The following is a 26,428-nucleotide window of genomic DNA, read 5'->3' as shown; positions in this document are numbered from 1 at the left end:
GTACTTAATCCCTTTGGTATATTGTTTCTAGGCCATCAGAATTTGAGTCTGTACTTTAGATTTTGAATGTTTCTTTCATTATGTTGAGGATGGTTGAGGAGAGTATAGGTATGGCATGCTTGTACCTGAGGATTGCAAGAAAAGAGTTGCAGGTTATGGCTTTCAGCATTCAAGATGAGGCTGGATAGACTTCTGAGCAACCTGGTCTAGCTGTAGGTATCTCTGGTGATTGCAGGAGAGTTGGACTAGCTGGTTTTTAAGGATTCCTTCCAACTCACATGATTCTATGGATATGAGATTGCACTGACTTGACTGAAGAATAAAGTACATGTGGACATACTCCTAACCATACCTGCCTACCTGACCACCTGTTATATCCAGCAGCTAATCCTCGTTTTAAAACATATATCTTTAGAAACAGTGGGTGCACACTTATAGCATTCCTGTTAACATAAGCCTCATCTCATCCTTTCAGTGAAACATCACAAAAACAGGAAGCTCTGAGGAATGTCAGTGTCTCAAAAATGCAAGAAGGGAGGGAGAGTGTAGATCCTGGGGGAGATCAGGGTGAGCTAGCGACCTGGGGAAGAATGGAAATTTGCAGAAGGGAACAAATTAAAGCAGGATGCAAAGCCCATTGTGATCCTGAGGCATGGTAAAGCAGAAATGCAGCTGATGTGATTAGCCTAAGATAGCACAGCATATCAGTAGCATTTGGGGAGGCTGACTCCTAGTTCATAATTCAGGAAAATATTTTCTCCGTCTTGGTTAGCAGGCAGTTTGGGAAGGATGAACTGCTCTTCTTGTTGAGAAGCAATCAATGTTCACAGTCCTTGTTAGGGTAGGAACTTTTCCAGTTACTTGTTACTGAGTAAATACTCTCCTTTTCATCATGTCATGGAATCATAAACCAACTTGACATGGAAACAGCATTTTTTTTTTTACCCTTTAAGAAAACCACACTGATTTTCTTTAACTGATTAGACAGCATGTGAGCTGAAATAAGAGGCCAAGATCTACAGAGCAAAATGACATTCAGAAACTTTTTTACTATTGAAGTCAGGGATAGATCTGAACCCTGGTGTAAAGACTATATACTTCTATGGACTTCTGTGTATTTAGACAATGCTTAAAAAAGAAGGGAGCATTGGAAAAAAAAAAAAGTAGCAAATACTAAACTGAATGTAAAAGGAGGAACACAGCTAGCAAATATGAGCCTTCAGTTTGTAAGATCTGTAGCTATAAATGTCCTAATCTGCTTTTACAGAATGGGAAGCTATTATTTCTGTTCTGATAATGCCCAAAAGCCTCTGTAGGAATACTTAAAGTGCTTGGTACTTTACAAACAGAAGGATGTGTTTTGCAGTGGTTGTTCCCATGTTGCTAATTTAAATTTACCTTGCAGGTGCATCCTGCGTAATTATATGCAGATTTTAGGAACTGATGTGTGGGCCTGATTTTTATACACCATTAAAATTTACTGACTTTGTCTTCCATCCCACTACTTAATATGACCCAGAGCTCATTACTGGTGGCTTTTTTTTTTTTTAATGTGAGCACATTATGAAGTTCTTTGGAAATCCCTACTGTATTAAATCTCTATTGCTACTTTGTCCAAAACAAAGGGATAGAAGCTACTTCTCTTTATGAGTTAAAGTGTGTTATTACAATGATCAAATCCTACAGGGTTTTTCAGCATTTATTTGTTCATTTGTTGCCAGCCCCCAAGAAACATGGAAAAGAGGAGCTCAATTACACTTGTCATCATATTTTTAGGTGATTTCTGTAACCTTGAGGTACATTAAATTGCATGATGTGCAAGGAAGGAGAAGCTTGCTCTTGAGTTACCCAGCTAGGGTGCTTTGGTCTCTGGGTTTGTCATCTGGGAACCTTCTCCAGTGCAGAGTTGGCATCTGGTATGATGGATAGCTAGCAGGAAGTGCTGTCTGCCTGGTGAGCTCAGATTTTTTCCCTGCTTGAACTCAGGGTGCAGAAAAGTAAAGAGTGAGTCTGTGTTTGAGGAAGCAAACTTTGGCTTCTGAGTAACGTCCTGCCTGTCCTGAAATGCTGTGGAGGAGCATGTGGCACTCTTTCTGCAGATCTCTTCATGGCCTGCTTCTGATGCGTGTGCCTCCAGCCCCTCTGCAGCCATAGGGGAAGTTGGAGGCCAGGTGCTCACCAGTTCTGCTTGCTACTGAGAGAAGTTGGAAGGAGGTGGCAGGAGCAATGCTGTGTTGCTGACAGACTGCTACTTCAAGGTTCTGCTCTGTCTGCACTGTTTAGCTCTGAGCTGTGCATCTGGCTCTGCAATTATAGCTCCCTAAAAGCCTTCCCTGGGGGGTGCAGGGATTGGTAAACGTGTGCATCAGTCCGGAGTCAACACAGACAGTACAAGTGGTAAATCCACCTTTTTGTATGGGTGATTGCTTTCTTTTTTTCACAATTCATTGTTGAAGAAATGCTCTGGTTTCTTAAAACTGAGAAGTTGTGGGTTTATAGGAGTTATTAGGAAGCAGCTTGAGTGCTGTGAGATGTGCGTCATGCATCCTGCATGAGCTAAGAGGATTAGGGATGCTGGTGTGCCTGATGTACAGAAGTCATTTATCAAAGCTGCCAGCCATGTGGCTATTCTGAGTTGAGATGTTCAGGCACCCTGCAGTGTGACCTGTACGTCACTCCTAAGGGGAGTCAGAGCAAGGATGGAAAAAAGGACTCTGGCAGAGGGACAGGTGTAGGAGAATTACCTCTATGTGCATTCTCCTAGCTTTTCTAAGAAAATAGACTTTTGTTTGCCCCTAAACCTAATAAACATGCCCTTTGTTGGGAAGGCACATAATTTGTAACTGCTTGACCCAACGCTTCGGAGGGTTTGGGGTTGGAGCATGGGAAATAAAAAATTGTAAACTTGCAACTTTAAAAACGGTGTATAAGAAAAAAGATTTGTTGTGATGCTCTCTGATGGAGATGGTGCAGTCCTTAAATGAGAGTGCCAGCACTCTACTACTAAGAGCAGTGAAATCCCAGAGAAGCTGACACAGCCCAGAGGAAGCCAACGTGGAAGAAGAACCTGAATATCATTCCCATATAACCCCTGGCACCAAGCTCCTTGACCAGCTTACAGTTTTCAATATCTTCTAGCTGGGCTGCAGAAACAGCCCCAGCTCTGTCCGTGGTGGCTTGGGGTCAGAGTCATGTTGTGGCATCATCACCCTTTTCCAAGTGGGATGGAGTCCCATTCTGCACATGGGAAGCAGTATCCAATGCTTTATGGACGATGGTCTTGCCCTACTGCTCTTCTCCAGAGAGAGACAGGAGCTGCTGGGACACAGTTTTATAGCCCCAGTACTGTAGCTACATTAGCACATGTGGGATGGAGATGAATCACTGGGAGGCATGAAAAGATTGACTCTAATGCTTTGCTGAGCTGTCTGGATTTCCAGGTGATATTATTTTTTTATTCTTTTATTTATTTATTTTACATTTTATCTTCTTTAGAAAAAAATCAATCTTTGAACAAAGCAGAACACAATTTCCTCATGAGAATCGCTCAAAAGCAAAAGGTCAGTTTTCCAGTGGCATACATGTGTTGTGCATGTAAATGCAGGAACTGACGTGGAGACTTTCAGCATCTCATTAACTGGGCCACTTGCTTATTAACTCTTACTTACGGAAAATAAATATCTTGATGATTTTCATGGAAAACACACTGGGCTATTTTCCCTTCTTCAAACATAAAATCTCTCCCCTTACAAAGGGAGGGTTCTGACACCAAATACTCCTAATGCTAGAAGTTGCTTGAAAGGAGCAAGTTGCTGGTGGATAGTGAATGGTGTTTGTGGACATGCACTTGAACTGACCAGAAACCCTGGAGAGAAAGATGTCAAAGCAGAATGCATCAGCAAGAGTTCCTAGCTCAGGTTCTTCCTATGGGGATATCCCAAAGCAGCTTTCTTAGATGTAGCTATGGGGATTACTCTGCTAGTAATGAAAGCTGTGCTGCCATAAATTTATCCATGCTACTTTGTGAATTTATTTCAGATAAGTATGCACAGCTGTGCCTACAGCCAGGTGTGTATAGCCCATATTACAGGTGATGAATGAAGTCACCATGTTAATGGTTGGCTACAACCTACTAGGTATGCTCAGTGTCAGCTGGATTTCTAGGAGCAGCCAATCTGCTCTGATGGTAGTGTGTGGTAAAATGTATTAATAGAAAACTGCACGGGCAAGGGAAGCTGCTGAATAGGGAATTCCCCTGAGAAAGAAATAAGTGTGTTCAGTCCCACAGCCAAATGAACAATGAGAAGCAGTGTGAGAGCTGGTGCTGTATGGTACCATTTCAGCATGTCTCTGCTGATTTAAGAGGTTTCTGTTGATGTTGTTTTTAATGATTTTAGCAATAAAACCTTGTACCAGTGTTCGGGAAGTTTTGTTGGGTTCTGATAATGTGGCTGTTAGATTGTAAGATCTCACCATGGAAATGAAATATATAATTATAAGTGTCAGCTCTACCTGCAGTGGGCTTTTTAGTCTTTTACATTCACTTGTTGCAGCTTGAAGGCTCTAAAAGAGTAAATGGTAAACAAATAAATAATTTCAATTAAATGTGTTTTTTTTCACTGTGGCTTAAATCCCTGACATGTAAGGCTGCCACAATGTTTCACGCATACTCATTTTCACACTAGCGCTGCTGATGGAGCAGTCAATGGGAAAGGTGCAAGACATGGCTGCTTGGTCCCCTGAAGATGCCCAGAAATTTTCCTGTTTTCATATGGTGTCTGATCCCATGTGAAAACCTGCTGAGTTAACAGCCAAAATCCTTTACCCTTGGCTTGTCCCACTGGGAATTGTTCTGGGCCTTCCTGGGCTGCCCTCCCAGCTGGCACCATCACAAGGAGCTGGAGACCATCCTGTGCTGGATAGGAGCAAGGGAACTACACTAGGTTGACATGCCAGACTTGGCTCTCAAGGTTCTTGCTATCTGCTTAAGAAAGTGAGGTGGGAATCTGGATCCAGTATGTAGCATGGAAACAAGTTCAACTGCAGGAAATACTTTGCTGAATGTTACTGCTTAGTTTAAATTTTACTGTTTGGTTTGCTGAAGTAACTTAATTTAACTTGTCAAAACACAGTGCTTTCTGCTGCAACAGCCAGGGACTGAAGCTGGCCTCCCTTGACCAGAGCCAGCATGAGGCAGCTGCATGCGATTGCTCAAGGGTAGGTGAACCCAGAAGTCCTCTTCCACTTGTCCTTGGTCCACGTTGGATCCAGCTCTGCCTTCTACTTGTGGATAGATGCTGGCACACAATGTGTGAATCACTTTGCTGCTGTGAGGAAAGCCATCCTTTTTCACATCCTTTTTAATGAGAAAGTCCTTTCACTGAAGCTGTTGACACAGTTGTGCCTAGGTCATTACGTAACAGCATGAAAGCCTTGGTCAGTGGTTACTTGTGGATCTTGAATAAGTGCAGTCAAGTCATACTTTGCTAAATAGTTTGCAATATATGTAACTATGAAACAAATGCAGATCAAAAGTGTGAGTGCTTAGGCAATAGTGTATGTTAGTCTCCAGTAAAAATTCACATAGAAGTGTGGGCTGCTGAGAGTCAACCAAGAGATGGATTTTTGGAAGAACTGTTTCCAAATTCTTATTTCTAATATAAAAAGGCCAATAGTCTGATGTTTTTTTTTCCTTGTAACCTCATCATTTGTCTCTTGAGTTCCAAGCAAGTCTGCAGCATGGATCATTTGGCTAATTTAGGCAGAATTCTCACACTGAGCTTTTCTAAAGGAAAGTAAGATTAATCCACCAAAATAACAAATGCAAACATCCTACTTCCTAATAAATACTGGCCAGAGCTGCAGCTGCTGTAAATCAGGGCGACTCCTTTGGCTTGACAAAGTAGAGTTGTCACTGGAAGTCTGGTTGTTATTTTTTAATAAAGTGAATGAAATACATGCAGCATAATGTACTGCGTTACAGACCTGGATACTTTGCTGCCCAGTTTCTGCAGGAGGGCAGAATCTGGAATAAACTGCAAAAGAGCACTGCTGTATGCGCTCACTTCAAGCTTTCTTGACAAGCTTGTCATGAAGCTGTCAGACTGGCTGTGGTTTGAAGATGGTCTGATGCACATTTCTTACAGGCCATTAAGAACAGAACTGATACAAAAACTGATTTTCTGGTAAGCTGGATAAACTCCAGTGCTTCCAAAGCTTAGGTGTAGGAACAGAAATTTTGAGAAAATTCTTTTGGGAAATAATAAAACATTTTTTAAAAAATATATATTTTTTTTCCCTCTAGTTCTTCATATTGCTCTGTACTCTCTAAGAAGGCTGAAAAAAATTGTTTAAACTGTCTGCTGCATTTCATCAATTGACACTTACTATGAAAAATCATGGTTTTTTGATGAATGTTTATTTTCTGACAGAAATCCTCCATCAGCAATTTTTGACTTTTTCTAAATAAGACTTCAAAATCTTATTGTGTGCTTTCAGAACGGTAGCTCCTCAAGAATATCAATAGGATTTTCTTGCTTGGACTTAGGATGGAATTAATTGGCTTTTCAAACCTTGCTCTTTGAAAGCAGTGCCATATATCAGAAGCAAAAATACTTCTCAATTGACAGAAACTAACAGATTCTGGTTAGACTTCCTTCTTAGATATATAACACACCTTAATATGCCATCTTTCTGCCTGTTTATAAGTGGCTTGACTTCTGAATCTTTAATTTCATAAACTGATGCTTCTACCACAAATGTGCTTGATTCAGGAGTCTTGGGGTCTGCCCGGTTGCTAATTAAGTTAAATTATTTTTCAAATATGTATATTTGTATAAGGTTTCTTTTTGAAAACTGTGCCATATGGATTGGATTAAATATGTTCATACTTGGATCTGTCAAGGTAACAGAGAAAAGGCCAACCCTCACCTCACCACAACTGCTTTCCAGGTTGTTGTTGAGTGCAATGTCTCCCCTGAGCCTCCTCTTCTCCAGGCTGAACAATCCCAGTTCCTGCAGCTGCTCCCCATAGGACTTGTGCTCCAGAGCTTTCATAGGTTTGCTGCCCTCCTCTGAACATGCTCCAGGGCCTCAATGCCTTCACTGTAACGAGGGGCCTGAAACTGAATACAGTACTGGAGGTGCCACCTCCCCAGTACCAAGTACAGGGGAACAGTTGTGTCCCTGCACCTGCTGGTATCACTAGAGGGGCTGCCTGAAGGATGGTTACCTGAATGCTTCCTTCAAATTTTTATCCTCAGTATGTCTGGATTATTTTTTCTGCAGTGTGTGTCCTCTGAGAAGTTGACCGTGCAGACCAACCAAGCTGCTGTGATGTGAGCTGAGCAGAGCTGGAAGGCTCTGCAGTGCACGATTGAGGCAGGGCACCAGTCTCGACTCCAGTTGTGCCTCCAGGCTGTATCACAAATGGCATTCCCTGCTCAGCATCTCCATTTACTTAGAGTCTGTTCTGATGATTTAAATAGTGATTTCCCCGCTGATTGGCTTTGGCAGAGATGTTACTTTTGAGTGCAAAACAGAAAATGGAACCAATCTGGTCAAAATGTAATTGCATGACAGCGATGACTTGCAAGGTGACTGCTGCTGATTGCATGTGCAAGTTTTTCCTGGTAGTCAAGGTGAGAAGGAAGAAGGAAAGTGCGTTTACACGTTGTATTGTAACTGAGATAGATTGTGTTATTTTTCCCCATTCTGCAAAATGTGACATAAAGCAAGCCCTGAATGCTAGTGGTGATCCCACCTGGGTATATTCAGACCACTGGGTCGTGTAGGGTGTTTGAAAACTCTAGAGCACTTCTGTGCTCTGACTGTGTAACTAGTACTGGAAATCTTGATTGATTTTTAAAGCCAAGAAAAAAAAATAAAAGACACATACTCTCATTACACCAACTTATAGGAAGGGAAGAGAGAAAAATCTAAATGTGGTATGTTGTCATAATCTTATATTCATTCTGAATTTCTAAAAACTACTATGGACTTTTTGTTTTAGTTTACTGAAGTCTCATTCATTAAAAGAAAGTGAAAAGCTACTATTTCATTTGACTGGTAAACAGTATATATATAGATCTGTGAGGTTGTTTTCTATCAGTGTTTTCTGAGTAACTTCCATTGAAGTGTCCCTGCCTATAGCAGGGGGTTGGAACTAGATAACCTTAAATGTCCCTTCCAACACAAACCAGTCTATGATTCTAAGTCAATGCAGAAGTCCTTAAAAAGTTCAAATGCAATAGTTGGTTTCTTACACAGTTTGCTCTGTATGTGGGATATATTTTTGAACTTAATTGGAGGATCATATTTAAATAATTTGTTTTAGAGTAGTCATTAGCTGTGCAAAACCTCCGATTCGTGTTAAAAATTCAGTTTTCTCCCTGAAGAAAGTCAGTGTCACTCTTGCTTTATTGCATATCAGTAAATTATGGATCGAATGCTCTCACTTTGCCAGTAGAGGCTTTTTTTTTTTTTAAGACAATAAAATTATGCAGTGGCTTTCAGAATTATATTTAGACAAAAATTAGGGTGATGATTGTGTCAGAAAGTGATTCAGCTTGCTTCTAGAGCTGTGAGGGTTCTGTGAGGTTACCAGTTCTGCACATTTCTTTCTAGAAGGAGAACAGATAGGAGATGTGTGCAGGTGGAGCAGATCTGCTGGGTAAGAAATGAAGCATCCTATCCAGTCTACCTGGCACTTTTCCATAATCACTTTTCAAGGTAAACTTGTGCAACTTCTGAAGATTTAGTAGTGTATGAAGTTACCTTTTTGTACTTCTGCTTGTGCTTGACTTCCTGAAAATGGACTCTAGCACAGACTGTACACAGTCTGTATGCACCTGCCTCAAGACCAGCATGTTTCACTTCGTAAGTCCTAATGCTTTATGAATGCATTTTGGTTGCTGTAGGCAAGATCTGAAATGTTAAATGTTACCAGCCAGTCCCACCTTCTGCTTCTAAAGAGCTACCTTCATGCACTACCTGGAAGGGTTGCGTGTGCACTGGAGATGAATTGAAACAGCTACTTAAGGCTTTGCGTGTAACTAGGAATGCACAGTGTGTTGTTATCAGAAAGCTTTATCTCTTGTAGGAATTAAAACTTGATTAAGTTGTGGGGAAGGAGGAAGTGATGTACTGTAAGTCATTCACGCACTATCATTTGTAGAGCATTTTATGTCAACTATCAAAGTCTAGTGTGTGCTAGCAGAATATAAATCTCCTAATCGAAAGAAAAGAACTCTTTATATAACAGACTTTACTACTGCGGTAGCAGTTAAGGTTAAACAAGTATATTTATTCTATTCCCACAGTTTCCAGTTGATAATGAAAACTTTTTATCATTTAAGCTGTAATTTTCTGCTCTGTCCTTACCAAACCATGATTTGTGGGGAGTTCTTTTATGCTTTCAGCTGAAGTATTTCATTTTCAGTTTCCTAATCTTGCAAATTAAAATTGGGAAGAAATCTTTAAATGTATGTTTCTTTCTCCATTATACTTGGAAAAAAAAATCTTCTTTGTTGTGGTTTTTGTTTTCTTTCTTTCTTTATTTTTTCATTCCCTTCAATCTGAAGGTTTTCTTTTTTAATCTTTTGGTGTCATTTCTGCTGTACTTCTAGTAGCTTGAGTTCACCAGCCTGTAGCCAAACATTAAGGCACTAATTCACTTTTGAGAACAAGTTTAGCTGCATAGATCATGTGGTTCCTAAGCAGTACTGTTCCACAGAATATTTCTGCAACCCACAGTTGTTGCTGTAACTAAGAATGTGAACCGAGACACAAGTGTGCAGAAGAATATAACCTAACTAATGCATTAGCGAGTCTTGGAAGCTCCAGAGGACTGAATGGCAAACTTCTTGCCCTGATTCAGCTGATGCTGCTACCTCAGGAGCCATGCAGTACAAGGAAGACTCTTTTGTGTTAGGTAGAACTTCAGCTGAGAATCTGTGTGCTTTCTGCTTTTGATCAGGAAGAATGCTGTTCAGACGGTCCTAAGCCTGTCAGTTAAACTAAGGTACAGTGTTTACTGAATCCAGTCATGATCATAACCCCCACCTATCTTTTGTGCAGGGATGTATAGCTGCTCTTAGCACTGTCCTATGCTCTGGTATGCTTGTGTAGCCCCTACGAGGTGCATTGATTTTATGTGTCTGGAAATGGCACAGCTTTTGTAAAAGAACAGGGACTGTCCCTATAGCCCTTACCTGGTGACTCAAGCACTGCCAACATGGGGCATGAAAAACACTACTTTTAAAATTGAGCTTAATTAACTTATGGAAGGGATTAGAGGATAGAGGGCTGTACTCATTGGTGTCTGCATCCGTGGTGTTGCAAGCTTGATGTTTCTAATTCGGCTTAATGTAATCTAGTGTCTGACTGGATAACCTCGTTACACTGCTACAGGGCTGCCAACCCTTACTGCTTCCTTCCAACCCCCACTACTTATAGAATAAAATAAATATTTGCAACTTGCAGCAAAAGTGCAACACCATTTGAAAGCCATAGTAATTACAACATGGGACTGCAAAGCTTGTTGCATTATGTGAGGAAGATGACCCAGGATGTGCAGTGTAATTCTTAAGAGTATTCCATGTGATATGGAATGGTGAAATTTGCCATGTAGAGAAAGACAAAGAACATAGGGGAACTATCCTGAGAACTGTCAGTGGATGTGCTTCAAAATGAATTAGCTGACATGCCATCATTTTGGTCTTGTTTTCCAAGTGTCCTGTTTGAATAGCTGTTGCTTTAACTGTCACAGTTGTATCTTCACAGATTCATTCTCTTAAGGTATCCAGACTAGCATATTGACCTGAAATAGTCATGACTGAGCTCTGTGCATTTCCATTACATCTGAGGCTAGGGAGTTAATTCAGACCATGATATGGTAATTCCTGTTGAACGCTCGAGTTTGTCCTGCTTTATTTTGCTGATGCTGTTTGAACATGCCTTGTGAGCTTGCCTTCCCTTCCTGCTTTTATCCCAGGTCCAACACGAAAAATGCCCTTGACTGCCAGTGCCATGGACTTTTTTCAGCTCTTTGTCCCTGACAACGTACTAAAGAACATGGTGGTACAAACCAACATGTATGCCAAGAAGTACCAGGAGAGATTTGGTAGTGACGATACCTGGATTGATGTCACCTTGACAGAAATGAAGGCTTTCCTAGGCTATATGATATCAACCAGCATCCACCACTGTGAGTCTGTTCTCAGCATATGGAGCAGTGGCTTCTATAGCAACAAGAGCATTGCACTTATCATGACACAATCACGGTTTGAGAAGATCCTGAAGTACTTCCACATTGTGGCCTTCCGCTCGAGCCAGACAACGCATGGACTCTACAAAATCCAGCCTTTCCTGGACTCTCTGCAGAATGGCTTTGACTCTGCTTTTAGACCTTCACAAGCCCAGGTAAGAGTTAATCTCTTTGTGGAGAACATAACCTACATTCTCTGGGTTGTGTTACTGTGTCTGAAAATACAGAGCGCAGCTGCCTGTGAAAAGAGCTAGGGATTCACACTCCTAAGGACTGATCCTGTTTTCTGATGTTGAGTGATGCTCCTGTGGAAGAATTTATTGCTGTGTATGTTTCCAGTCGAAGTGTCAGTAAACTGGAAATATTTCTAGACTACCAGAAATAATCAGGTCTACTACCAGAAATAATCAGGTCTCTAATGAACATTGATTTCTAAATACTAGTATGGGCACAGCTGAAAGCCATTCTGTAGGAAGACTGCTCTGGAGACTTGGCAAAAAGTGGAAGGAACTAAATATAAAAACTTATGAAGCTAGTAGTTATCTGACTGCAGGATGTAGTTGAAAAATATTTTCCTAGCATTCACCATAACACTTGTTTATTAGTGGCAGAACAAAGTTTAATCCCCTTTTGGAGCTGCTGCTACCGGTCATGTTTAAAAGTCTGGAAAGAAGATGGAATAAAAATGAAATATGTGACTGCTTGAAATAGCTTCTCAATCAGAGCTCTATTTTCAGAATATACACTGATTTCACATAGCCATTGGGAAATGTTGTTATGTGCATCTTCTTTTTCTTCCTATTTTCCTGTTGAAACATTAGACTTTGGATCACAGCATGAAACAAATGGAGATATAGATACATTGTATCAATGGAAATATGCCTAAAAATAAGATTAGAAGTGACTAGGGAGTAATCAAAGGGTTTTTTTCTATTTTACAGAAAATAAAAGTCATATCTGTATAATCCTGGACAATTCAGCTGCCTGAAAAGCAGTAAAGGTAGAGAAGGAAAGCAGAAGTGTTTTTGCTCAGCCATGCTAGCAAGGTGCTTTTCCATTAAGACAAAACAGGCAGTTAGAGACATGGTATTGCTGGGACAAAACTCTCATTAAGATATGAAATCTAATCCTTATGGCCACTGACTTCAATGGGCATAAGATGAAGGGTTCAGAAATGTGATAGCAGTGTCTAATTGTAAATGCTTATAATGGTGCTGTGGGACATTGTGAGAGCATAAATACATTAAAGGACAAAATTTGATTTGCATGTATATCCCTTCTCCTTCGCCTCTCCCAAACAAGGTCTGAGAATTTAAATGATGAATCCTATTTGCAGTGTTAAAACCTCTAAACTTCCACAAGCAAAATGTGTGCTTGTATTAGGCTTGGTAAGGAGGTGCTAATTTAAGAGGAAAAAAAAGAAGAAGAAAAAGCAATAGTCCAATTCTCTTCCTTCTCTTCCACTTCTGTGCCCCCTTTTGAGTGTTTACGTCACTGATTTCTATACAGCATGTGTTGGTGGTATTGAGCAGAACAAAAAGGACTAAAATAACGCGTCAAAAATAACTCAGAGGAAGAAAAAGGTTTTGAATTTGTTGTTTAAAAATAGTCTGGTGTAGCTTCAGTAGCCTACTGGGGGATGTTCCAGGCCTCCTCCCAGAAGGAGCCTTGTTCCTGTTGCCCTTTGAGATGTCATGAGAAGGAGCTGCACACTCTCTGACTCAAGAGAGATGCAGACCCCATCTGCACAAAACTGCAGGAAAGGCCTCTCCCTGGAAATTATCCTGGGTACAGATTACCAGGCTGCAGTAACCATCAATCCCAGAATGACAGACCCACTGAGGTTAGAAATAATAACTCAGTTTCATAGAAACAAAGGGAAAACACAAGAGCCATTCAGATGGGGTTTTGCATGTGCTGCCTCTGAAAGCGTTTCAGCAAGAGGTGCTCAGTTTTCTGTAGTCAGTAATACATGGAATCCCAAGTTCAAAATGCATCTCTAGCTTAAGGGGCATCTTTGTTTTAAGCATGAGACTTTTGGTATCCAGATGGTTTGTGCCAGAGTTGCAATCAGTGCTCAAGCTTTAGGCTAGTGAAGTGTCATCAAGCAGAGGAGTGATTTGGGCTCCTTGCTGCTGAGTGCACTGAGGCTGTTTGGGCTTCTGGATAGTCTTGTTACTGACTCCCTTCTGCTGGCAACATGGTTTGGGAGGATGCCATGCTTAACACACTCCTGTGGACATCACCAGCAGTCTTGGTCCTGGGCAGGCAGTGTGGCATCCACCTTCATCGTTATTTCCTCTGCAGCTTCGATCCTGTCATTCTGGAGAGCTAGAAAAAAACTCTTAAAATGGAGTTTCTATCTCAAACATTTTTATAATTATTTTTTCTAATGTGCAAGCCTCCAAAAAATGTGCATGCAAAAAGGACACTGAGCTTTTTATGAAAGGAAACTGAGAGGAGAGAAATAACTATGCCAATATACCAAAACAAAGAAAAACATCTAGTGAGTTATAATTATTTTGCTAATTATACTGGGCAAACAGAAGGAAATAATTACTTTCTAGCCTACAAACGCACTGAAAGTCCGGAACATTTTAATTGTCTATCAGCAGTGCAAGCTTCAATTTGGAAATAAAGGAAATAGTGTTCTGACCTAGATTGTATGAGAATGATGGGAATAATCTGTGCACCCTATCCCTTCCTGACAACTTATGTATAAATCACTGCTGCCTGTACTTGAACAACAAGAGGTGAAGTTAGGGGTCTAGTTCCTGGAATTGGTATCATCTCCTTGCTGCTTGGGTCCTTGTAGCTAGGCTACTACCTGCAAGTGAAAGCCTGAGGACAGAGAAGATGCCCTGAGTGAGCCCAGAAAGTATACTGCAACAAATTCAAGGGTATAGACCGAATTCCAGAAAGCAGAGGAGCTTGGAAAAATAACATCACTGTTCACATACCCTTCTGTGCCTGCTGAGTATTTATATGCTTGTCAGTGGGATGTGGCTAGACAGATTGCTGTCTCCTGACTGGCGTGGGAGAGATTGGGAGCACAACTCTGTACACTCTACCTTTACTCTCCTTGGTACCTTGGAACCAGACATTTCTGCATCTGCCCAGTAAAACATCAGGTGGGAGCAGTTAAGCATATTTGTGCAGCTGACTAAAGTCCTTACTCCAGTCAGCAATGAGCTCCCTGGCAAAAACAGAGATAACTCTAACCCCATGCTCCAGAGGCAGTGTCACTCTAATTTGACAAGTTATTAAGGGGCTTGTTGATTTTCACTATTAGTGATATCGTAGTTCTTCCAAATCAGTTCACAGCATTGGGCAGCAGTTTCTCTGAAAACGTAAAGGAGTTAAAACAGACTGATTAAATTGTAGCTATTTTGTGTCCACAAGATTAAATGTTGTTTGGTACTTGGTCTTTCTGAATTAAAAGATTTTGCTCAAGTAATAGAATCATAGAATGGCTTAGGTTGAAAGGGACCTTAAAGGCCCCATCCAACTCAGCCTTGAATGCCTCTGGAGAAGAGGCACCCACGACCTGTTCCAGCACCTCCCTACCAAACTGAGTAAAAAATTTCTTCCTAATGTCCAGCCTAAATCTATTCTTTTTTAGTTTAAAGCCATTCTCCCTTGTCTTACTGCTATCAGACCATGTAAAAAGTCAGCCCCCCTCCTGCTTATAAGCTCTCCTCAAGTACTGGAAGGCTGCAGTGGCAAGTCCATGTCTCAGTTTCAGCATTTGAAAAAAAGATCCTTTGTGCTTAAAGACCAGGACTGCTCTGTTTTAGGAGTTCTGTGTGCATAACACAGGGATCCTAAGTGCTCAGATGATGTCAGCCTAGACATGGAGAGAGACAAAAACAGGCAAAGTAACAATTAGAGTATTACATAGCTAGGTAAACTGATGTAGATCTTGGCCAGTCAATTCTCTGGTGAAGCCAGAATTTAGGGAGAGTTTGAGAGCAGAAAATGGTGAAGCTTTGTTGCTATTTTTAAATGACCTCCTGGCAGTGGAGTGCTTTAAGAAGTCATTTATTTATTTATTTATTTATTTTAAGATTGTCAGTTGAAGACTGAGAAAATGGGCAGAATATCTTGAGAGGAGCTTGAAATCATTGCTCCACTGGAGGTGGCAGATAACCTTTGAGCAATGGCAAAGATCAGTGAAATATGGAAAGGCTTGAACAGGACTAGGAAAGTGAATGAGTCTTTCTGATGCATTGAAGGAGAGCTATCAGAGAGAAATACAGAGAAGAGAGATTGGCTAGTGTGATGTCCTAGCAGAATGGCTTCCCAGCAGGAATCATTAGAGCAGGATTGACTTATGTTGAGGACAAACTATTGCAGGATGGTTCTGGCCTAGTATGGTGTGGGTTGAAAAAAATGTATTTTAGAACTTTTAGTAAGAATGCACATAAAAAATGAAGGCACTAACTCAGAGTATCTTGCAAGGAGCTGGAGGTAAAGACTGGCATTCAAATGCACAGGCCAGTGAGATCTACACGGCAGGAGTAGGGGGAGGGGTGCAAAGACCAAAAAAGGAAAAAGCAAGGGGTTATCTTAAGGGGAAGGAGATAATCTCAAATGTAGTGTAACAAAACTAGAACTGACATCCGAGCAGAGAAGTCAGATGCTAGCAGAGGATTTAGTTTAGATGGGAGGAGCTCTTGAGCAAAGAAGCAAAAATGCAAGGTACTGATGCAGAAGCAATAGCTAAATCTGTATATACAGGTGCAGTTCCCCAGTGGACTGTGTTCACAGCTGGATGGTACCTACCAAAAGCCAGACAAGACAGGCTGAGGCAGTTCCTCCAGGGGCAGACTGAAGACACAGCCTGTGGTAGGGATGGCTACAGACCTAATGGGAAATAACCTATTAAGGATACATCTAAGGCAGTGAAAGTCCAACAAGTCTGACAACAATAGAGTTAGAGGCTCTTTGACTATAGGCTATTTGGGCTGTGGTGAGCAGCATTGAGGAGTGGAAGGAACTTCAGAGGTGATCTAAAATGGAGAAGGAAGACTTGCCCTCTGGGCAGTGACCAGCTGCTTAGTTCAGCAAATGAAATATTTTGTAGGATGAAGTAAAATTACTGGAGAGACAAGACTAAGATGGGACTTCAACATTTGGTGTGTGTATTCTTCTGGAGGGGAAAATGAAGAGTGAAATCTTAGCAAGAAGACCTGGCAATGATGAAGATGGCTATAAGCAGAATAAAAAACTAATGTTGGGTTGCAGAAAGGAGCAGGGTCTCTGGAACGTAGAGAAGGGCTGGTCTGAGCGTGGAAATGAATAAGGGAAGCACGGGGAGATGTTTGTGCACAGATAACATTTGCAAAACACTGCCAGAATTCCTTGAGGTGAAAGTGTGAAACATCGCAGGTGGCATTCGGGAAGGAAGAGCAATATTTCTTGTGAGAGGAATGGGATTTTGTTCCAGTGAGATAATGGGGCAGCTGCAGTTTTAAGAACAAATATCTTTGTATGCAGCATTCTTCACTTGCATCTGTATTTTGGTGTACAATTTGAACATTTCACAAGAGTGGTTTCAGAGGGTCCTGTGAATGTTTTATGAGCCGTTAAGAAGTGGAGTACATATAAATGAGAGCGTGCCGATGCTGAGCAGAGAGAGCTCAGATGCCTATTTTGGGCTGCCAGAGTAATGTTCAACAAGCATCTTGCATTCAGAAGGGCAGCAGCTGCTCATCACTGGTACTTAACTACTTACCTACTGCATCTCTTCTACACAGATATAATTCCCAGATTTAATGCAGCATTCTGCTCATTTTCACCACCAGATGCATGCAGATGTTCACAGAAGTAACATGTGCACATATGGAAAGGGTCAATCTAAGTGTGACAGCCTCTGCCTTGTGGATATTTGTTATCTAAGCCCTATCTCCAGGGTTGATGGTTACTGGGAAAAAAAGTGGTCTCCTTTGGGCATAACACAAAGATGAGCATTGCCTATCTGTCTTATGTAAAATAAGTCTTTGAGATAATATGAATTATGATCTTCTGTAGTGCTTTCCCCTCAGGTACTAGCTGGGGAGCCTCCAGTGCCTTGCTGTGATTTAGATGCAGTTGTCTGAGTTTGGTCAGAAGAAACCCGCTTTCCCGAGCTGAGACCTTTCAGCAGCTTGAGAGCATGTCTCAGAAGTGCCTTGCTAGGCAATTCACACACCATGCAGTCATGAATGTGTGTGTAGCTATCCTTGAGATGCAAGAAAGTAACAGTGCTTTTCTATAGCACTGTTACCACTCTGTAGCATAAAATCTAATCATTTTGGTTATAGATTTAATGACAAGAAATGTAGTAAAACATCTATAAGCAAGAGGATGCAGAATGCAAAAACTGGTTTGCTTTCACAGCTTTTCATTACTTCCTCCAGTCTATCTTGTCTTTTTCTATTTCTCTCTGTAGTCTTTTATGTTTCTGTCGAATTTTTCAGCTCCTGGGGCAAGAGAGAGCCTCCCCTAAAGCTGCTGCCACCAGAAAAAGTATTTTCTATCTCTTTACCACCTCCGCAAGTGGCAGCAATATCTTTTTCTCCCTTTCCTTCTCTCATTCTTTGCTGTGTGTTTTCTGTTTGCTGTAACCAAGGCGAGTACCTTACAACACATTGTAGGGGGTGTTTGGGTAGAGCACATTCTGCCAGACAAGATGATGCTGATGATGAAGCTTGGAGAAGTGTGACACTAACAATTCCCCAACAGACCTCAACTCTGTCTCATTTTGGAGCATACAGCTAATAGAGGTAGAGGGCCACATTTTGGAGGGATATTAAACTGCATCTCATGGTGAGAAGCAGCCATGCCTTGGTGCCTTTGCTAACCATATGTAGAATAGCCATGCACAGAAGTGTTCTTGTCCAGGCTTTGTTTTTTTTCGGTTGAGTAGCAGTCCTGAAAGAAAGTTTTGCTCCTTTGTATAAAATGTTGTGCACAAACATAAGGCAAAGATTGTATTTCCTTGTAACACATTAGAGCATTATTTCTTTTCAGTAATCACAAACTCTTCTGTTTTCTTTTGCCTTATTTTCTGTCTACTTGCAGGTTCTACATGAACCCCTGATTGATGAGGATCCTGTTTTCATTGCCACATGCACAGAGAGGGAACTGCGCAAGAGGAAAAAGAGGAAATTCAGCCTCTGGGTTCGGCAGTGCTCATCCACTGGTTTCATCTGCCAGGTGGGTTTCACCTCTTCGAATGCCTTGGTTCGGTTCCTAGCTGGCTCTCGAATGCACTGCAAGACCAGTGGTAGAAGGTGCTTCTGTCAATTGCCATGCCATGGGCTACAGTCTGATTACAGCAAGGCTTCTTGTTTCAGATACTTGGTCCCAAGGAGGGTGACGACAAGCTCCTGATGCTCTGATTGCTTGATGGTTTAACTGAGAGTTCCTGTCTGTAACACGATCTGACTGGCTGCCAGCCCTAAGCTAATTAAATTGAATCAGAGCTAAGGGTCTGTCTGTTTGTACATCCTAAGTTTATTGAAAGGTCTAGATACTGTGACTCTTGTCCTTTTTAATGGACCAAGTTCTTTCTCAAAGTATAATACTGTCTCTGATAGCCAGCCGTGTCCAATAAACTGTGTCAGGGTGGTATAAAGATGTCCATTTTTCTGTGAGAAACTTATTAACAGGGTTTCCTTTTACATCTCTTTTTGCACCTCTACTTCTCTGCGTAAGAAATTTAATCAGATAAGACCTCAAGATGAAATATGAGCTTCAATGGGAGATGTGGTAAGGGATTTAGTGTTGCAAAGCACTGGGAACTACTCCTCAAATTCTCAGATTCCCCAGTTGTTGCTGTGTTTTTGAGCACTTTTCAAAATCTGCCTGCTTATTTTGATACCTAGAGGTGAGGGGACAGGTAGTTTCTGATATTTCTTTTTCCCAAGAGCTTCTGGTGTCCTGCATGCACCAGAGCAGCTATGCTGAGGTGCCAGTAGAACTTGCACACAGACTATTGAGACTTGAATGCATGTCAGTGCTGTAGAGCCTGTGGATTTGATGTGGTTGAACATTCACATTGACCTGTGAATCACTACACCGTTTGGGTAGCAATGTAAGAGAAATCTATCTGGGAACAGATGTTTGCGTTTCCAGCAATGCTCTTCGCTGCAGGAGGAAAATGAGGATTGTGCATCTGTCCAGGTTTTAAAGCAGTTGTTTTGTCCAACACAAAATAGATTCATGCTGTGAAATATCCTTGGAATTTTCCACTCAAGTCTTTTTGAAAAACTTTTGCTCTACAGAGGTAGTGTCCTTAATCTCCAAAGTGAACTCCCACCTGTCCCAGACACAGCTTATCACTCTGAAGAGTAATGGTGAAAGCAGTGCTGTATAGTGAGCACAAAGTTTGCTGAGTTCTCTTGCCATGTTTTCTGCAGCCAATCACCACTGAAATAGTAAGTCTGCAGACATGCCAGAGGTTTCAGATGCTGAGCTGTAATTACATTGCATCTCCCTTCCTGTACCTTGAGAGTTTAAATTAATGAAATGTCATTGAAACAGGGTAGATGCTCAGCACCACCCTAATCCTCTTGCTCTGTTAATGAAATAGATACTTACGCTTCACTTGCATCCAAATGACGTCTAGGATTTTCTTAACAACCTTCTATTTTCATTCCTTGATTTGGCTCTGATTATCACAGTAATAGAATGATTGGGTGAGGGAGAAACCTTAGAGAAGCATGATAAAGAATATACAGGAACATGAACATCCATCCTAAAATGGCAATATCTAGTCAGTGTACACCAGAAATGCTGTGTTCAGCTATGTGTCACTATTATAGAGGATTATAAAGCATCTAACATTCTTGTTTGGTGTTGTAATAGGCTATTTGTTTTATTTGCTGTGTTAAAAAGAGCTTTTTATGAGTTTAACATATTGGGAGAAAACATCTAATCAAGAAGATAATGCAGTGTTTAAGGACTGAGTGGTCTGTCACCTGTCTGCTGTCAAAAAATTTGCACCTACTTGGAAATATGTAGAAATTAAACACTCTGGATGAAGTTCTCCCCTCCTCCTTTCTGTAGAGTGACATCAGGGGTCATGTTATTATACACTTTATAAATCAAGCTAACTCAGTTTCAAAAGTCTGCAAAAAGCATAGCTATGAAAAGGTGAGGCAGTCCCTGCAGGAGAGTAAACTGAACAACTATACTACTGTTTCTTGGGAATAGAAGCAATCTCAAGAGGTTCTTGACACTTCTGGCCAAGGTCCTCTAAATTTAAGTGATTAGGCTGATTATTAAAAACGTCCATTTAGGAACATCTAGTTTTCCCAGCAATGTGATTTTCCTACTGTGTAAAGGGTTAGTCTGTTTTCCTTAATAAAATGAAAATGAAAATACCATGAAAATGGTATCAGTACTTTGAAGACACATACTTAAGCTACTCGTTCTCTTTTGAGAGTGCTATGCTTGGTAGCAGTAGCACTTCTGTTCATGTTTTTCAGGACAACTCAGACAGATCCAAATACAAGCATATATATTGAAGGATCAACTCATTTTCTTTTCCAACATGCCACTAGGGTACTTTTCAAACCAGTATTTTAATATCTCAATTCCAACTCAAATGTCTGCAGTATGTAAGGAGTGTTTTCTTTTTAGAGTATTTGCTGAGTAAGTCTTCATCTTTATATCAAAATTGTAGATATGTCAGATTTTCTTCTCTCAAGAAGTCTGGAACACTTGTTTGTAAAAGACATGCATAAATATGATTGGTAGATATCTCATTATTGTATATATAGATAGCTGTAGAGCTTATCAAAAACTGATGAGAGTTCCCAAATATTCAGGGTTAGTTATTTAGTGCTGATACATCCTATTTTTTCTTTTTTGGAATCGTAGAATCATTAAGGTTGGAAAAGACCACTAAGATCAAGTCCAATTGCCAACCCATTTCCACCGTGCACTGTAACCATGTCCCTCATTGCCACATCCACACGTTTTCTGAACATCTCCAGGAAAGGTCACTCCACCTGAGCAGGTGGAGTGCACTCCCTGTGCAGCCTGTTCCAACATCCCACTACTCTTTCTGAGAAGAAATTTTATCCAGTTCCTGCTTGTGTGTGACACATAAGGAACAAACGAGAGTATTTCCTGATCACCTGGTAGATGGAGAAGGAAGCATTAACAGCTGGTGCCTTGCACAGAACACCGTAGAGCCAGATGGGATGAAGTATTCTGATATAGCCTAGTCCAATACCACAGGCCCATGGCACAAGGACAACCCAAAAGGCAGTCCCCAGATAGAGCGTCATCCATGATCAAAATGAAGGCAGTATGCAGACATTAGAGAGCACTGCAAAGGGTTGGTTGGGCAGTATTAATCTCTGTGATAGACAGTAATGTAATTAGCTCATCAACATGATCACTTGCTTAGAAAACCATGATCTTATGAGAAAAGGTGAGAAGAGATGACTTTTTGGTTGTGTATGTCTTTCTTGTTCCTTATGATGGAATTTGTTCTCTGAGGCTATTCTGGGCAATCTTCCCTTCTCACATCCCATTCTGCCTCAACTCTACAGGTTCTGCACTTGGTTTTATTTGCTGGCAAGAAGTTCCAGAAGTAGTGCATTTCATTTTCACTAATATCTCTGTGAAGCATCTCTCAGATTTATGAAGCTCTTTAGAACCTTGTACTTGGGACTTAACTTAAATTTCCACCTTCCTCTGCTCATCCCTAAGATGGGATGAGTCAGAACAGATTCAGAAAAAGAACTGTGTGCATCTCTGTGGCTCAAGCCTTCCCACATTGCGGTATTTAATGAGTGTACACTGGATTGAGGTGGCCCCTGTTTGAGAGGTAAGCAATGACTTCCTGAAGAGCTGCACTGAGCTGCCTGAAGGCGCTCCACAGACCAGTGGCAGGGCTGGAAATAAACCTCAGCTCTCCTGACTCAGGCTGCACTGCCTCATCTGTTGCCTTCTGCTGCTTTTTCTGCTTCAGCATGTCTTTGTGACATGGGTGAACAGGGTGAGTACAGTTAACAAGAGTATTTCATAGCCCTGCTGATTTTACAGAGTAAGAACTCACAGAATTTAGAGAAACTGAGAAGTTGTCCCAAATTCATGATTTTGCAACACATCATGCTAGTCTCAGTTCGGCTGTAACTGTTTTTTCCCCTTTCCTTTTGAAAGGGAAAAGGGAAGAGTAAACATGCCTGGGATAAATGTGGTTCTCAAGGTCAGAACTGCGGGAGAGTTAACCATCTGTGCATTTTTTTTTTTTGCATGTTTAGCAAAGCTGCTCAGAAATGTTAGTGTTTCAGCCTATTTAAGTTTAGAGATTAGCCTGAGCCAAGGAGTTTCTTTAAACAACGCCCCGATAATTTCTCTGTCACTGAAATAGTTGCATCTGAAGTGTGCAGATATAGTGGCTGCTTTGAACAGGCTCTCAAGGTCAGGCTTTGTCTGGGAGGGAATCCCAGGAAATCTGATCGCCTTCATTTGCCAGTCACTCTTGGCTGGAAAATCCTATCTGCTTTCTTCCTCTGGCTCCCACCAGGCTCTGTCTTTTTAATGCATGTGATTCTGTGTTGTCAGCATTTGAGAATCTCAGATCTCAATTATAAGTCTGTAATCTTGCTCTCGTGCATTACACAGGGAGGTAGTTTTGCAGATGTGTGGTGGGTCAGCCCCATTTGTTTCTGTAAACTTCAAAAGCTTGCTGTCTTTCTACATGAATGGGAAAAACAAACATTTAAATGTGATCTAATGCCAAGATCCCTCCCAGAGGTGGCTCGTGGTCTCAGTGTCGGTTTTCAGCTGGGAAGGAAGGTTATTATTTAGGTCCATTCCATAGTGCTTCAGTGTCTACTTTACCAGCATCTCCCTGCAGTCTCACCAAGATACTGTTAGAAACTTTGATTAATGTACATAGGCAAAACAAAGATTCGGTGATCCGCAGAGTTGTTAGCTGGATCTACATGTTGATGCAGATTGCAGTCATTCAGAATTGGAGGCTGAGGGAGAGAGGCCTAAGGAATTAAGTTTCTTTAGGCAGCCCCAAGAGCTAGCTGGGAATTGAATGGGAAAGGTCCATTTCCCTTGAAAGCTGAAGTAGCCTTTAGACAAGAAGGAAGAGAATGAGAAGAGATTAAAACCATTGAAAAGATCCAGTGTTAGTAAGTGCACCATCAACCAACTGCTGCTGAGGAAAAACTAGACCTAAGAGCTGGCTGATAAAATGGCATTAAAGGGGGAGAACATGGGCTTCAGAGAGTTTTGTAGTGGGATTGGAGGGGAGGATCTCCCAACAGTGATGAAAACAGCAACAGTTAGGGATGGGGTTTAGGTTAAAAGGGGAAGACAGTGAGGCAGGATGGGGAGAGCAGTGCAAGTGAGTATTTGGCTCAGAAAAACTGAGCTATATTTTCAACAGCAGTGCAGAATCCAACAAGTACAACGTGCCGTTTATTCTCTTGCATTTATAACTGTTATCTGAAAACTTGGCTTCCGTATTGTCATTGTTTATGGTCTACCCTTTATTAGATAATACAGCCTTCTGAAATGTCCTCCTGCTTATTACTATCCACCTCCCTTTTTTTCTTCCAAATGTCATCTTTTTCACTTGAGAATTGTACCCTGGGGTGCTTTAGTTGTATATGAATGCGAAGTATTTGGGATGTGTTATTCAAAAGTGCTTTCAATCTGCTATCTGAGCAATGAATATTAACAGAATACCCAACATTTTAGTTTCTAGGGCACTTTCCTGGATACAGCCAAATGGAAGATTTTGTCTCTAACCAATCAGTTTTTACCTTGTTTCTAGCAAGACCTTATGAACCTGGCATAGAGTAAATTACCAACACAAAGTATGGAAAGCCTTGTTGGCTTGTAGCATGGATGTATGCTCTGAGATCTTCCATTCTCTGACAGTGCTGTTCGTAGCTACCTTCTTCTGTAGCCAAATGTACTTACTTTACGTTTCTGAATGACAGGTGATTGATTTACCTCTCATATGACAACATGTGAAATCTCCTGCTCAAAGTGATGTCTTAGCTCTGTTTGCTTTGTATAGGTAAACGGACTTTCCAAAACAGTTCTCAGTGTTTTTCATTTTGTAAGAGCTAGGCACAGTCTTTATCAATACCTGTCACTGTCATTGAAGTATATTGAGTGGTACCTGCTTTTGCCTCTGTGATCCAGAAGCAGTTGTAGTGGATGGGAAGATGAGCCAGTGGTTGTGAAGGTCTGTTCTTATTGACAGGCTTTTAGGACTGTCAGGATGGTGCATGGAGACTGAAGGCAGAAGAGAAGAGGTTTTATGTAATGAGTTAAAGGGTGTGAGAAGGCAGAGCTAGTATTGTGCATATGGACATGTTGGATTAAGAAGTACCTGGTGCAGCAGGGGCACTCTAGATAAAATGATATCAGAACTAAAAGTGTAGCTGTTCCAATAAAGAGAACTGAAGGATGGCTAGAGAAAACTCCTTTTCTGTTCCAGCACTGCAGGATAAAGAACTTCAGCCTGTATTTGTCCATTAAGAGAAATATCACATCTGTAGAAACTATCCCATTTGGTACTGTAGATTGAGTGGATCACTGTCCACTAGAAAAAGCTATACAATAAATGTAATCTCTGCAGACAGTTGAGAAATATTGCTTTGACTGTCACCTGCAGAAGCAGAGGATGTTGCTGCCAACATCTCCCTCTGTTGTCCAGCAGCAGTTGTCAAGCCTGTACTTTCTGACAATGCTTTCCTGTTAAAGCACATCAAGTGGGTACAATGCTCTAATGCTGTCCCAAGGCAGACCAGCAGCTCTGGTGAATGGTTTAACGTTTTGGGGGCAGAAGCTCTTGACTGTGCCTGTGCAGTTCGCGCAGTCAGTTTCTGACAATTCTGTGCTTTGTCTGCAGACTGCTAACTGTTAAATAACACAAGTAATTAATTACAGAGGGTGTGGGGAACACTAAGGACTTCAGTGGTGAGGGTCTTTATGATTTGAGGTAGAATGAAATAAGCTGGATGGGAGGATAAGAAGAAAAATAAAGGCCATATGGGATCCTGGATATTTGGAAGGATATTTGAAGCTATGCCTTTGCCAGTTGTCTGTACCCAGCTACAGCTTCACAGCAGCCTTAATGCCTTCCAACATTATGCTGCTGTCACCCATCCTCTCAGTATAGCTGAACATGGCAAAGCTTTGAATGATGACTATCCAAAACAAGAAAGCTGTGCCTGGAACAAAGACTGCTTTTGTGTATGCAAGGAAGTGCCTAAGGAGAAAAAAGGAATACATATTTTAACATTAGAGGGGGAGGGAATGTTCATCGGTAGATGTGAATGTTTGGGTGAAGGGTACTGGGAGGTAAACAGAGTGAAAGGCAAGGAGAATCACCATGAGACCATTACAAGGACCTTGGAGACAGAGAGGAGCACAAAGGAAGGGTGCCGGATGTTAAGTCTGCTAAAAGAACATATGGAATATGTAGCATCCTGGTATGAAAATACTGAGACCTCAGTGGACGGCTGCATGGGGGCATGCTCTTCAAAGAAGCTGCTTGCAGACCCAAACTGGCCCATGGTGAGGGGACCAGCTGGGGCACCCACCAGTACCAGCAGGCTGTCTCATCCCTTGGCAGGGGCATCTGCAGCAAATGCAAAGTGAGCATGAAGTTGCAGAGTCTCTTGGGTGGCTTGGACTTAATGCAGTAGGGCAGGGAAAGTGCAGGGCATTTTCCTCAGCTTAGAGGTGCCTATTCTGTTTTCAGCTCAGCTGCTAACCCAAGGTCAGAACTAGTATGTTTGCAACTTTTTTTTGTCTCCTTTTCATTTTCTTGTCTGTAGATTTTTTAGGGATTGTTGTGTGATTTTTCTGCTGGCACACTACTAACCTAGTCTTAATTTTGATGCCAATAATCATGCACAACCTTTGCTGTAAATTTGGAACAATCTGCCCTTTGCATGCATTCCACTGTTAAGCTGCTCTCTTGAAAAAAAAAAAAAGCAGAAATTTGACAGCTTTCAGAGGTGATTGGAGGATGGTCAGAGAAGCTATGAATATTTCTGCCTGTGTCCTCATTTAGGAACTATTCTTTTCAAAAGAGGGTTTATATATACTTATTTGTATATAAATGATGTGTACTTAAAACTTTATTCTAAGATATGCTTTACATTTTTGGAATTAGTGTGT

General features: G+C 41.3%; 1 protein-coding gene across 1 annotated transcript in view; it reads left to right on the top strand.

Moving 5' to 3' along the window:
* Positions 1 to 26,428, top strand: part of PGBD5 (piggyBac transposable element derived 5) — a 63,187-nt gene that overhangs the window by 17,405 nt on the left and 19,354 nt on the right. Inside the window, exons 2-3 of the mRNA XM_065736427.1 lie at positions 10,994 to 11,421; positions 18,332 to 18,466. Of these exons, the coding sequence (XP_065592499.1) occupies positions 10,994 to 11,421; positions 18,332 to 18,466 (563 nt within the window). The remainder of the gene's footprint in view (positions 1 to 10,993; positions 11,422 to 18,331; positions 18,467 to 26,428) is intronic.

This window comes from Cyrtonyx montezumae, unplaced genomic scaffold (assembly GCF_038088225.1).
Source record: "Cyrtonyx montezumae isolate F1298 unplaced genomic scaffold, pur_monq_1.0 scaffold_0, whole genome shotgun sequence".
Lineage (NCBI taxonomy): Eukaryota > Metazoa > Chordata > Aves > Galliformes > Odontophoridae > Cyrtonyx > Cyrtonyx montezumae.
Note: the sequence above shows the minus strand (reverse complement) of the source record. Positions and strands in the feature narration are given on the sequence as shown.